The sequence below is a fragment of the Somniosus microcephalus genome, chromosome 1 (assembly GCF_052327205.1).
Source record: "Somniosus microcephalus isolate GS21.2 chromosome 1, FLI_Smic_1.0, whole genome shotgun sequence".
Classification (NCBI taxonomy): domain Eukaryota; kingdom Metazoa; phylum Chordata; class Chondrichthyes; order Squaliformes; family Somniosidae; genus Somniosus; species Somniosus microcephalus.
The window spans coordinates 158,555,141-158,569,536 of record NC_140987.1 but is presented as its reverse complement, the minus strand read 5'-3'; the positions used below and the strand labels follow the sequence as shown (position 1 = coordinate 158,569,536).

General features: G+C 47.7%; 1 protein-coding gene across 1 annotated transcript in view; it reads right to left on the bottom strand.

Annotated features, from left to right (window-relative positions):
• The window catches only part of dtwd2 (DTW motif tRNA-uridine aminocarboxypropyltransferase 2), a 240,245-nt gene extending 232,834 nt beyond the window's left edge, over positions 1-7,411 (bottom strand). The window contains exon 1 of the mRNA XM_085987016.1: positions 7,111-7,411. Within this exon, the coding sequence (XP_085843142.1) occupies positions 7,111-7,250 (140 nt within the window). The 5' untranslated portion in view covers positions 7,251-7,411. The remainder of the gene's footprint in view (positions 1-7,110) is intronic.
• Positions 7,412-14,396: the final 6,985 nt, after the last annotated feature.

Here is a 14,396-nt window from a genome sequence, read left to right as displayed (position 1 = left end):
CTAACTTGGCAGGGGGTTGGGGTACAGAGTGGAGCTATAGTAGGGGGTGATTTACGGCCAAATACAGAGGGAAAAACAAGTCAGCTGGGAAGGCAGAGCAAATATGTGAAGGCAAAAGAGAATATGGCAGGGCTGGAAGGCATTTATTTTAATGCAAGGAGTCTTGCAAATAAGGTGGATGAACTGAAGTTGTTGTTGAACACATGGGAGTACGATATTGTTGCTATCACGGAGACATGGTTGAGGGAGGGTCAGGACTGGCAGCTCAATATTCCGGGGTATAGAATCTTCAGGCGAGACAGAGGGGGGTGTAAAAGGGGAGGGGGTGTTGCAATATTAATTAAGGAGTCAATTACTGCTGTAAGGAGGGATGATATATTAGCGGGTTCCTCTAATGAGGCCATATGGGTAGAACTTAAAAACAAAAAGGGGGCAAGCACTTTGCTGGGAGTGTACTATAGGCCTCCAAACAGTCAGGGGGAGATAGAGGAACAGATATGTAGGCAAATCTCCGAGAAGTGCAAAAATAATAGGGTAATAATAGTGGGGGATTTCAACTTCCCCAATATAAATTGGGACAGTCAGAGTGTGAAAGGCTTAGAGGGTGCAGAATTCTTAAAGTGCATCCAGGAGAGCTTTTTGAGCCAACATGTCGAAAGTCCTACAAGAGAGGGGGCGGTACTGGACCTAATTCTGGGGAATGTAGCCGGGCAAGTGGTGGAAGTGTCAGTAGGAGAGCATTTTGGCGACAGTGACCATAATTCGGTGAGATTTAAGGTGGTCATGGAAAAAGACAAAGACGGCCCGGAAATAAGGGTTCTAAATTGGGGGAAGGCCGATTTTAATATGATAAGGCAGGATCTGGCCAATGTGGACTGGGAGCAGCTGCTTATAGGAAAATCCACATCAAAACAGTGGGAGACTTTCAGAAGGGAAATAGAGAGAGTACAACGCCAACATGTTCCTGTAAAGGTCAAGGGTGGGACCAACAAGCAAAGGGAACCTTGGATGACAAGGGATATACAGAAATGCATTAGAAATAAGAGGGGGGCTTTTGGCAGTTACAAAAGACTAAAGACAGAAGAAGCCCTAGAGGAGTATAAAAAGTGCAGGGGCATATTTAAAAAAGAAATTAGGAGGGCGAGGAGGGGCCATGAAATAACACTGGCGAGCAAAATAAAGGAAAACCCTAAGATGTTTTATAAGTATATTAAGGGCAAGAGGATAACCAGGGAAAGGGTAGGGCCCATTAGGGACCAAAGTGGCAATCTGTGTGTAGAGCCAGAGGATGTAGGCGGGGTTTTAAATGAATTTTTTGCATCTGTGTTCACTATGGAGAAAGACGATGCAGACATAGAAATCGGGCAAGGGGACTGTGACATACTTGAACATATTAGCATCGAGAGGGAGGAGGTGCTAGCGGTTTTAGCGGGCCAAAAAGTGGATAAATCCCCAGGCCCGGACGAGATGTATCCCAGGCTGCTGTGGGAGGCAAGGGAGGAGATTGCAGGGGCTCTGACACTAATTTTCAGAACCTCTCTGGCCACAGGGGATGTACCAGAGGACTGGAGAACAGCTAACGTAGTACCATTATTCAAGAAAGGTAGCAGGGATAAACCAGGGAATTACAGGCCAGTGAGTCTAACATCTGTGGTGGGGAAATTATTGGAAAAAATTCTGAGGGACAAAATTAATCTCCACTTGGAGAGGCAAGGATTAATCGGGGATAGTCAGCATGGCTTTGTCAAGGGTAAATCATGTCTAACAAATCTGATCGAATTTTTCGAGGGGGTGACTAGTGGGGTGGATGAGGGAAATGCTGTGGATGTGGTGTACATGGACTTCAGTAAAGCTTTTGACAAAGTCCCGCATAGGAGACTGGTCAAGAAGGTAAGAGCCCATGGGATCCAGGGTGCCTTGGCGCGTTGGATCCTAAACTGGCTGAGTGGCAGGAGGCAGAGGGTGATGGTCGAAGGTTGCTTTTGTGACTGGAAGCCTGTGTCCAGTGGGGTACCTCAGGGATCGGTGCTGGGTCCCTTATTGTTTGTGATCTACATAAATGATTTGGATGAAAATGTAAAAGGTATGATCAGTAAGTTCGCAGATGACACGAAAATTGGTGGGGTGGTAAATTGCGAGGAGGAAAGCCTCCGGCTACAGGACGATATAAACGGGTTGGTCAGATGGGCGGAAAAGTGGCAAATGGAATTTAACCCTGAAAAGTGCGAGGTGATGCATTTTGGACGGACAAATAAGGCAAGGGAATACACAATGAGTGGTAGGACCCTAGGAAGTACAGAGGGTCAGAGGGACCTTGGTGTACATGTACATAGATCCCTGAAGGCAGCGGAGCAGGTAGATAAGGTGGTTAAAAAGGCATATGGGATACTTGCCTTCATTAGCCGAGGCATAGAATATAAGAGCAGGGAGGTTATGATGGAGCTGTACAAAACGCTGGTGAGGCCACAGCTGGAGTACTGTGTGCAGTTCTGGTCGCCTCACTATAGGAAGGATGTGATTGCTTTGGAGAGGGTGCAGAGAAGATTCACCAGGATGTTACCTGGGATGGAGCGCCTCAGCTATGAAGAGAGGCTGGACAGGCTGGAGTTGTTTTCCTTGGAGCAGAGAAGGCTGAGGGGGGACCTGATTGAGGTGTACAAAATAATGAGGGGCATAGATAGGGTAGATAAAGAGGAACTTTTCCCCTTAGTGGGGGGGTCAATAACAAGGGGGCATAGATTCAGGGTAAGGGGCAGGAGATTTAGAGGGGATTTGAGGAGGAACTTTTTCACCCAGAGGGTGGTTGGAATGTGGAACTCAATGCCTGAAAGGGTGGTGGAGGCAGGAACCCTCACAACATTCAAGAAGCATTTGGATGAGCACTTGAAATGCCATTGCATACAAGGCTATGGACCAAATGCTGGAAAATGGGATTAGACTGGACAGGGATGGATGGGCGGCGCAGACACGATGGGCCGAAGGGCCTCTTTCTGTGCTGTAAAACTCTATGACTCTATGACTCTATAACAGGGAGCCGGCTACCAAAGCCTTGCCACCCCCGGAAGACCAGGTGCTCACTCGGTCGACCTCCGACGTAAGGGGTGTTCTACGCGGAGTGAACACACGAAAGGCTGCTGGACCGGATAGCATCCCTGGACGGGTACTCAAGGAATGTGCTGATCAGCTGGCTGATGTCTTCACCGCCATCTTCAATCTGTCATTGGCCCAGGCAGTAGTCGCTACATGCTTCAAGACCGCTACCATTATTCCTGTGCCAAAACAAACGGCTGTGACGTGCCTGAACGACTATCGACCTGTCGCACTCACACCCATCATAATGAAGTGTTGAGAGGGACTGGTCCTGGCTCACATCAAAGCCAGTGTTCCCGCCTCTCTTGACCAACACCAGTTTGCCTATCGTGCAAACAGATCAACGGAGGATGCAATCACAACTGCTCTACACTCTGCACTGAATCACTTAGATGGTAAAGAGACCTACATCAGAATGCTGTTCATAGACTACAGCTCAGCATTCAACACTATCGTCCCCAACAAGCTGGCCACCAAACTCCACACTCTTGGCCTGAACACTTCCCTCTGCAACTGGACCCTGGACTTCCCAACAAACAGACCCCAGTCTGTCAAATTAGGTAACCACACCTCCCCCCCCCCGACCCTGAACACGGGGGCCCCACAAGGATGTGTGCTGAGCCCCCTCCTCTACTCCCTCTTCACCCACGACTGTGTGGCTGTTCATGGTTCCAACACCATCATCAAGTTTGCGGATGATACCACGGTAGTAGGCCAGATCACCAACAACGATGAGTCAGCCTACAGGGAGGAGGTCCAGCATCTCGTGAAGTGGTGCGCCGATAACAACCTGGCCCTCAACATCAAGAAAACCAAAGAAATCATTGTGGACTTCAGGAAGTCTAAAGGCGGAAGTCACACCCCCATTCACGTCAATGGGGCTGTGGTGGAAAGGGTGGACAGCTTTAAGTTCCTCGGAGTCCACATCACGGAAGACCTCTCCTGGTCCCTCAATACCTCCTCTCTGGTGAAGAAGGCCCAGCAGCGCCTATATTTCCTAAGGAGGCTGAAGGGATGTAACCTGTCACCCCTGATCCTCTCTAACTTTTACCGCTGCACAATAGAGAGCATCCTGACGAACTGTATCACAGTATGGTATGGCAGCTGTAGCTACTATGACCGGAAAGCCCTGCAGCGGGTAGTCAAAACTGCCCAACGCATTACCGGCACCCGGCTACCGACCATAGAGCACATATACCAGAAACGCTGTTTACGGAGGTCACGGACCATCATCAAAGACCCTACCCACCCCAGCCACAGTCTGTTCGCCCTCCTGCCATCTGGGAGACGCTACAGATGCATTCGCACCCGAACGACCAGATTTAGGAACAGCTTCTTTCCCAGGGCTGTCATCCTACTGAACTCCACAAATAAACTCTAAAGCCTGCACATCTGCCAATGCACTTTATTATGGTTATGTTTATGTTAATGTATTACAAGCCAAATGTATGTTGAATGTTTAAATGTCTTAATCTAAATGTACACTCTCGGGAGCCGCAAGCCTACATTTCGTTGTACTGCACTTGTGCACTAACAATGACAATAAAGTTGATTATTATTATTATTATTATTATAAAATAGACTAATGAATAAGGTCAGAGAATGCGGAGTCAGGGGACAAGAGGCAGAATGGATAGCTAGCTGGCTTCAAGACAGAAAGCAGAGAGTGGGAGTAAAGGGTAGCTATTCACAAGGATAAATGCTGGGACCCCTGTTCACAATTTATATTAACAATTTAGACTTTGGAATCAAAAACACAACTTCTAAATTTGCAGATGACACCAAATTGGGGGAGGATAGTTAATACTGAGGAGGACAGCAACAAATTATAGGAGGACATTAATAAACCTGCAGAATGGGCATATAATTGGCAAATGAAATGCAACACAGATAAACGCGAGGTATTACATTTTGGTAGGAAGAATAGGAAGGTCACTTATTACTTGGAGGGTGTGAGTCTGGGTGGGGTAGAGGAGCAAAGGGAACTTGGAGTACAAATACACAAATCACTAAAAGTAGCGAGACAGGTTAACAAGACCATAAAAAATCAAACCAGGCACTAGGGTTTATTTCTAGAGGAATAGAATTGAAAAGTAGTGAAGTTATGCTAAACTTGTATCGAACCTTGGTTAGACCACACTTGGAGTACTGCGTACAGTTCTGGTTGCCATATTATAAAAAGGATATAGAGGCACTGGAGATGGTGCAGAGACGACTTACAAGGATGATACCAGAAATGTGAGGGTATACCTATCAGGAAAGGATGAACAGGCTTGGTCTCTTTTCGCTTGAAATTGAGGTCTTTAAAATCATGAAAGGTTTTGATAGAGTAGACACAGAGAGAGTGTTTCCACTTGTGGGGAAGAGCATAATTAGAGGCCATCAACATAAGATAGTCACCAAGAAATCAAATAGGGAATTCAGAAGAAACTTCTTTACCCAGAGAGTGGTGAGAATGTGAAACTCGCTACCACAGGGAGTAGTTGAGGCAAATAATATAGATGCATTTAAGGGGAGGCTAGATAAGCATGAGGGTGAAGGGAATAGAGGGTTATGCTGACAGAGTTAGATGAGGAAAGACGGGAGGAGGCTCGTGTGGAGCATAAACACCGGCATGGACTGAATGGGCCGAAAGGCCTGTTTCTGTGCCGTATATCTTATGTAATCCTATGATATGGGATTGACGCTCAGCTCAGGACTGATAGGACGCCGAGCTTGCAAACAGTCTGGTTGGCATGAGACAGTGGCCGGGAAGGATGATGGAGTCAGCGGCAAGGATATGGAGTTTGTGGCGGACCAATGACAATGGTTTTAGTCTTCCCAATGTTTAGCTGGACAAATTAGTTGCTCACCCAAGACTGCATGTTGGACAAGCATTCTGACAGCACGGAAGTAGTAGAGCGGTCAAGAAATGTGAAGCAGAGTTAGCATCAGTGTATTTTTGGAAGCTGACCCCATGTCTGTTGATGATGTCGCCAATAGGCAGCATATAGATGGGGAAGACGAGGGGGCAAGGATGGATACTTGGGAGATTCTTAAAGTGATGTGGAGGGGCAGGGAGAGAAGGCATTAGTAGAGATAGCCCAGATTACAATTGGATAGGTTAGTGGAACCAAGTGAGGTTAGCCCCACCAAGCATAATGGAGGCGAGACACTGGAAGAGGGTGGTGTGTTCAAACATGTTAAAGGCTGCAGAGCAGTTGAGGAGAGGTACTGCACCATAAGCAGAGTCACAAAGAATGTTATTTGTGACTATGGTTAGCACTGTTTTGGTGCTGGGTAGGAACCTGATAGAGAGATTCAAACAGGCAGTTGCAAGAGATGGACACGGATTTGAGGGTTAACAAAATGTTGAAGGATCTTGGAGGGGAAAGTGAGATTGGAGACAGAGCAGTAGTTAGCAAGGACAGTTGGGTCAAGGGTGAATTTTTGAGGGGGTGATGACAGTGGTTTTGAAAGGACAAATAGTCAACACCTTCAGTAAAGAATGGAAAGGGAGGAAATTGGCAGCAAAATGATGGATAAAAAATATATTGCACTAAAACAAGTGAATTTCAAAAACGGGGAAGTGAACAAGTTCTTGAATGAGCACAAAGTACGGATTGTTGGATCTGCACATATGTGGGCGCTGCAACAGGACTTTCCCTGCCCAAGGAGCTTCACCCAGTTTCCATGACGACCAATGTAATGATGTGAGGACAGGGGCAATAGGCTGACGACCATGTCAATCAACTGCAACAAGACCCCAGAGATCCTCTAGGGCCGCACAGGCAACGGTGCTGTAAAACTTTAAAAGAACTTAAATATGGAAAACATTAGATTAGAATAGCATTTCTGGGGATTTGAATCAAAGAAAAAGTTTCAATTCGAAGAGTAGAGCCACCAGTTCAACTGTCGAAGAGATGCAATCTACCCTTTGGCACTGTGCTCAGTTCACTTGCAACTGGGGTGACTCTGGGTCACCGAGGCCGCTCTCAGGCCCGACTCCGGCTGCAAACATCGCTTTTCCGGGTTAAGTACCTGCATCGTGAGCACGTCGGCCTCTTCCTCGCCGTCTCCACCGGCAACTCTGACAGTTCCTGCAAAACGTTTTGCTCTTCCTCCGCACAGATTGCACCAGAGTCTGCGGCCGCCTCTCCCCCCGCCCTCTCGGGCTCCATGTTGCATACCAGCGGGCAGAAGGAAGGGCTCGTCCCAGGGCGCAGCGGGCGCTACATCGGCGCACCAGCAGGGGGCGCAGTGGACGATGCACCGGCGCACCAGCAGGGGGCGTAGCGCGTAATACCGCACTGGAGGGCGCTGCGTGCAAGGTGTCAGCCTGACCATGTGAGGGCGCAGGAACATTTCAAGAACAAATGAAAATTGAAAATACACAGCAGGTTGTCAGTATCCATAAAGAGAAAAAATGATTAATGGTTTGGTTTATTCATTTTCACTTTACAACTGCTGAGGAACTTGCGTATTTCCATCATTTTCTATTTTTATTTTAGTTACCAGTATTTGTATAATTTTTTCTTCAATTGTATTTTTAATAACCCCTGCGCAAAACTTTGTCACGTGCATCCTGTCCTCAAATATTCCTACATAGCAACAGTGACTACACTTCAAAAGTACTTCATTAGTTGTAAAGTGCTTTGGGACATTGAGGTTGTGAAAAAATCATAGAATGGTTACAGCATGGAAGAAGGCCATTCGGCCCGTCAAGCCCATACCGACTCTCAGCTAGTCCCACTCCCCTGCCTTTTCCCCATAGCCCTGCAATTTGTTTTCATTCAGATACTTATCCAACTCCCTTTTGAAAGATAAGATTGAGTCTGCCTCCACCACCCTTTCAGGCAGTGCATTCCAAATCTTCACCACTCGCTGTGTAAAAAGTTTTTCCTCATGTCGCCTTTGGTTCTTTTGCCAGTCACCTTAAATCTGTGTCCTCTGGTTTTTGACCTATCTGTCAATGGGAACAGTTTCTCTCTACCCTGTCCAGACCCCTCATGATTTTGAACACCCCCATCAAATCTCCTCTCAATCTTCTCTGCTCCAAGGAGAACAACCCCAGCTTCTCCAGTCTATCAACGTAACTGAAGCCCCTCATTCCTGGAATCATTCTCATAAATCTTATCTGCACCCTCTCTAAGGCCTTCACATCCTTCCTAAAGTGTGGTGCCCAGAATTGGACACAGTACTCCAGTTGGGCCATATAAATGCAAGTCTTTTTTCAAATATCATTCATAGGAATATAGGAACAGGAGTAGGCTATCCAGCCCCTAGAGCATGTTCCACCATTCAATTAGATCATGGCTTATCCGTATCTTAATTCCATCTACCCACTCATCTCCCCTGTCTTCGCTAGTGTATACTGGCTCTTGCTACTCCAATGCATTAAATTTTGAAATCCTCATTCATGACTTTAAATCCCTCCAACGCCTCACTCCACCCTATCTCTGCAATCTCCAACAGCCCTATACTCTACCTCCACCTCAAACACTTCATTCCTCTGACTGGCATTTTGCGTATCCTCCCCTTGTCCCACCAATGGTGGCAGAGCTTTCAGCCATCTGGGTCCCATTTTCTGCAATTCCCTCCTTAAACTTTTAACCCTTATTCTCCTTCTTTAAAAATCATCTTTTTGACCAAGCCTTCGGTCACGTCTCCTAATGGTCCCTTCATGGCTCAATGTCTATTTCCCTTATGCATAACTATGAAGCACCTTGGAACATTCTTTGTGTTCTGGTGCTATATAAATGCAAGCTATTGATGTAGACTATTTATACCTATGAATTAAGTATTTTCCATGTAGCAAAAGGATCAAATTAGGCAACCAATTGGAGTGCAAATAGTATGCAAATATCCTGGCGATATTGGAAGAAAATGTACATAAAATACGATCTCATTTAGTTGTGTTAACTTAGTGATACTTCTGCATGTTTAGTCATTTGATTATTTATTTCTGGATTTAGGCAAACTGTCAGCTACCATCAGACTATGGAATCGCTTCCAACTTGCAAATTCAAATAAAGCTTAGAATCAAACTTTTATGGCGTACTCTTTGAATTAAGCATATTTAAATAACAAAATCTATAGAAACAATTTGGCCCTGGGCTCTCATTTGCCTTCTGAAAGAACAGTCTTTGAAAGATCTGCCCTGTTCGCACAGGCAGAGATCTATGAAATTTGAGGTGAAACTAGAGGACACTGTGGCAGTGCTGTTTACTAAAACTTACTTATCATTGGTTAAAGAGGATCATGTGACATTGTCATCCGAGACGCAACTTAAATTCAAGCTGCCTGCTCCCGATTCCTCCATAGCCTTTCCCGTACCGCTTTTCTCACTAGTCACCTTGTTTAGACTTGAGCCTGAGGTGTCTCCCTCCCATCTGCCCGCTCCATTTGTGGCCAATGATTTTGGGCCTCAGGCAACAACCTACCTACCTCCCTGCCTGATTTTCTGTCCCTCGCCCTCCTGCCGTCTCAGTCATCTCTCCAGCGAATCTTCAGGGCTGCCAGATCCCCTCTCCCTTACTCACCTACTCCAAATACCGCCCCCAATGGTGATTTTAGGCTTCCAGCCAACTTGCCCCTGCCTGGTTTAGTGACCACAAATACAACCCATTGACTTATTGAGCCTTGGGCCACATGTCCCCACAGGAGCGGTGTTTGCTTTGCCGGTAGGGGTATCATTAGGACCGTGCAACCTGTGCGATTCCACAGGGCCCCAAGCCGACCTAATGTCACATTAAGGAGGTAGTATTAGTAACATTGTCTAGTCAAATGTAGAGGCACCAAACCAAACTTCTGCACAGGACCTGTTTGCCATGCGGGGTTCTCTGTGCAATGGTTTGTTTTGAGGAACCTACATTTTACTAGTACAATAATACTACATAACTTGGTGTCAAATCCGCTCGGGTCTTCTGACTAGTTTGTGCAATTGCACACATTGCATGTTCCTAACGCAGCCCCTGCTCTACCTTGGTCTTGCTCCATTAAACCTTAAGCTGACCACCTCAGGCTAGTAACCACACCCTTGTTGCCATCCACCTTGAGCCATGCTCCCCCACAACATAGCCCACTGATATTATGAACGACCCTTATCCCTCCGTCGCCATTCATTAACTTGTAGCACTCCCCCCCCGCCCCCCTCCCCTGCCCAGTCATCACATGGGTTCGGGTGGATGCAGAGTGATAGAAGATTTGAGGTTAGGATCAGATCAGCCATGATCTTATTGAATGGTGGAGCAGGCTCGAGGGGCCGATTGGCCTACTCCTGCTCCTATTTCTTATGTTCTTATGTTCTAGACCTATCGTGTTGATTTCCCAGCACTGAGCTGAGGAACTGACACTTACGATTTTACAACACTTATAAGTGATTATACTGTGCAAATATAAAGTATTATCCTTTAAGTGCTTTAACAAACTAAAAGCCGTTTTCCCAGCTTAGAGTTAGCAAACAGACTTTTAGTTTTATAAACCTACTGCTTCGGGGGGAGGGGCAGTTAAATTTTCTTAATGCAAATTCATTGTAACTGCTTTATAAAATAAAAATGTTTTCCAGCACAGAGCTGCTGTTTATATTTTTAAATGCAGCACTATTGTATTCAAGTCCTGCTACTGGTGCTTTATGTTTTTTAGTCCCGCTTAATGTTGAGAAACGGACTGAAAATTTGGGCAACTGGGCAGGAAGGAGGAGGGGGGGTTAGGGAAGACATGGATTGATGAGGGCTAAAAGATGGAGGGTGAAGGAGAGGGGAACTTGAGAGTTAGGAGCTAGGAGTAAGGGGGTGGGGTGATCATGGCGCAAATGGTGGGACAGTGTCTTGGGGCAGAGGATGTAATTAAATCTAGTCTTAGTCCTCTCTGCTACTAAACCCAATTAACTCAATGACCATATGATCAACTTCCAGTAGTGGTCTTCCCAACCATGGCTCCTAGCTCCATCGTGAATCAGAAGCCCAAATCCACCAGCACCTTCCATCAGGTGCATTTCCTGTCTCAGTTTTGCTCTTCCCTTGCTTACTGCTCCAAAGCATCCTAGCAGTCCCGTTCCTGGGGTGTTCTTTTCCAAATCCCATTTCCAGTTCCACTGCTGCTGTCTTGCTCTCCACCCCCGCCCCAGTCGCATTTCCAATCTTTTCCTATTTCTCACCCAAGTCCTACTCCCAATGTTTTTTGCTCTCTTTGTGTGGGAACCATTTGCAAATGGGTTTTTCCTGACTGAAAGTCGCTTCTGATGATGTCATCTTTGCTGCTGCATTTAAGGTCTACAGCAAGCCTTGCTTCTTCTGCAGACTGCCAAGCTTTTTGCCTGTGGAGTGTGAGAGACCTGCAGGAAAGATGACTAGCGGGAGACCCAGATCAGCTCCTCATTTTGACGAGGTGGCCCTGCAGGCATTAGTAGATGGGGCTACAGCCAACAGGGAGGTGCTTTCCCCTTCTTCAGGGAGGAAGAGGCCTCCCAAGCAGACCAAGGCAATGTGGATGCAGGTGGCTGAGGAGGTCAACTCCTTGGGAGTCACCCGCAGAACCTGGATACAGTGCCGGAACAGATTTCATGACCTTCTCCGCACTGGAAAAGTGAGTATGATTTTCCCATCACCCTCAATCTGATCCCCATTGCCTTTCCTCACCAGCACTCAGCTTCAGCAATCTCTTCCTTCACATCCCACTTGACACTGACATCCATGCACCCTTACCCATTCCCTCTCTCTCTATGGTCACATTCACATAACTATTCGACTATGCAGCCCTCACACTTCCCTATCACTGTGATGCTATGCAAACAACTGACAACACACAGGGAGGGCCCTTGGTCTTGCCACCTCACTCCATCTTTGTCTCCTTCTAAGTATCGATGCTATGGAATCTCTACACTCACTCCTTCATTCTCACACAACCTCCACTTGTCTCCCACATTGCAGGAAAAGAGAGCTCACAATAAAATAGAGCGAGTGAGGACAGGAGGAGGGACAGCTTCATTAGCCCACCTGACCCCCTGGGAGGAGGTGGTCCTGGAAATCCTGGGACTCGAGGATGATGCGCAAGTGGGGGACGGACAGACGGGTGCAACACAGCAAGCTGGTGACAGAAAAGTTTCCCATCTCTCTCATTGGCATTGCATGAGTCGCTGATAATGATTTTGAAGCTCTAACAGATGGACGTATGAGCATCTGCAAAAAGCTATGTGCATGTAACCTTGACATCACATCTCTGACTCTTTCCTTTACTCCCCCACAGGACCATCACAAGCATCCGTCCCCACTAGCCAGGAAGAACAGGCTGAGCAGCCAGACTCCTCAGGGGAAGCTGCAACCTCTGAGGGTGCAGCATCACCAGAATTCAGCGCACCCAGCACCAGCGCAGACACTCGCACCTCGGTGGGACCATCGAGACATAGAGTAGTGTTGTCACCTGGTGTATCACAGCTCACAAGTGAGCATATTCAGATTGTGGAGACAGGGACAGCAGTGGAGAGTCCTAGTCGGAGGGCGCAGGACTCTGCCAGCTCGGCTCAGCTGCATGTCAACCCTCTGCTTCTGAGTCCATCCATAATAAGATCAGCGGTGCTGGAACTCCAGGAACAGATGCAGGAGTCTCTGGCAGGTTTTGTCTCCAGGGTCGCTGCGAGTGTGAAGCGAACGGAGGAGTCCATAACTACCATGAGCAGAGCCTTTGTGGAGTCGTTCGTGTATGAACGCATCACGACGGAAAGGATGGCAACCTCCCTCGAACGGATGGCAACAGTAGACGAGAGGATGGCTTCGGCCATGGAGGAGATAAGTCACCAGAGTGCTGAAAACATGGTGAGTGTTCATAATAGAATAACATCTCTGGAGGAGCAATGGTCATCTATTGAACTGAGAAACCAGACCTCATGGAAGTCACAGAATCACAGAATCTACAGTGCAGATAGAGGCCTTCTGAGTCGGACTGCCATTGCAGATACGGGTCCCCATGGCCCCCCTGATGTGCAGCAATGTGCTCTCCAGCCACTTGCAGGCGCTGAGGGGGACCTGACCCATGAGAGGGAAGTTGGTGGCAGACATCAAGGAAGTGGGGGCTCCTCTCCAAGCGCTCACACTTCCATACCACTGCAGAGCCCTCAATCAGAGCCCCACCGGAGTCCACACCCAAGTGAGATAAACGCCTCAACCCCTGCACAGTCGCAGGAGCAGCAGACTGTTGACGAGCCTTCACAGGCTCGGAACCCCAGAGGACGCCCGCCAAAGGTGTCGAGACAGGAGCAGCAGCAAAGTGAGCAAGGGGCCTCCACATCTGCTGAAGCCACAGGGGAGGCACTACGTAGGAGCAAGCGTAAGAGAAAAATTCTGCACAAATAGTCACAAGGGTAGTCACTTGGGTGAAATGTTGTGTTTATTGTAAAAATGCCATCAGTTGGTTCTTGTACATAAAAATTCTGATGGCATCTGTTGCAGTTGTGGCGTGTGTCATTTCGCAAATGGGACTTTCACATTGAGGGCTTAGGATTACTTGCAACTGTCAGTATGCTGGTCAAATAGCTAGGAATCAGTAGGGTCTTGGCCATTGTCGATGCTCAGGCAAGAAGCTGCAAGGCAAAAGTGCTTGTTCGGCTAGGCTAGGCAAATCTGGCGAAGATAAGTGCGTTCCTTGCATCCCAGGCAGCAATGTTCTCGCATAATGTTGCCGCTGATTGATGGGCCTCTGCAGGATGTGCGTTTTCTCGATTATGGCTCTGGTGGACATGTGGCTGGAGTTGTAGCTCTCCTCAGCTTCGTTGGATGGGCTCCTCAACGGCGTCATTAGCCACGTCCTCAGGGGATAACCCTCGTCTCCAAGTAGCCATCCGTTAAGTTGGTCTGGCGGACTGAATAGTGGAGGCACACTAGATTGGCGCAGTATGAAGGAGTCATGGCAACTGCCAGGGTACTTTGCACAAACATGCAAAATTTCCTTCTTGTGGTCACACACCAGCTGAACGTTAAGGGAGTGGAAGCCCTTGCGGTTGACAAAAATACCTGGATTGCGATGGGGTGCCTTAAGGGCCACGTGTGCAGTCAACGACGCCCTGCACCCTTGGAAAGCCTGCCAGATTAGCTAATCCAACCGCACGCGCCATGACACTTGCTCGATCCTTGGTGAAATGGATGTGATTGTGCGCGAGGGCAAAGAGGGCATCGGTTACCTGCGGCCGCCTGGGAGATGCCGCTGATGTCTGCTGCTGATCCCTGGAATGAGCCTGAGGCAAAAAAGTTGAGTGCGGTGTGACTTTGACGGCCTTGTCCACCTGGTCCTCTTGGCTGCAGGTATTGTTGCAGCATTGTGCAGATGTCACTCAC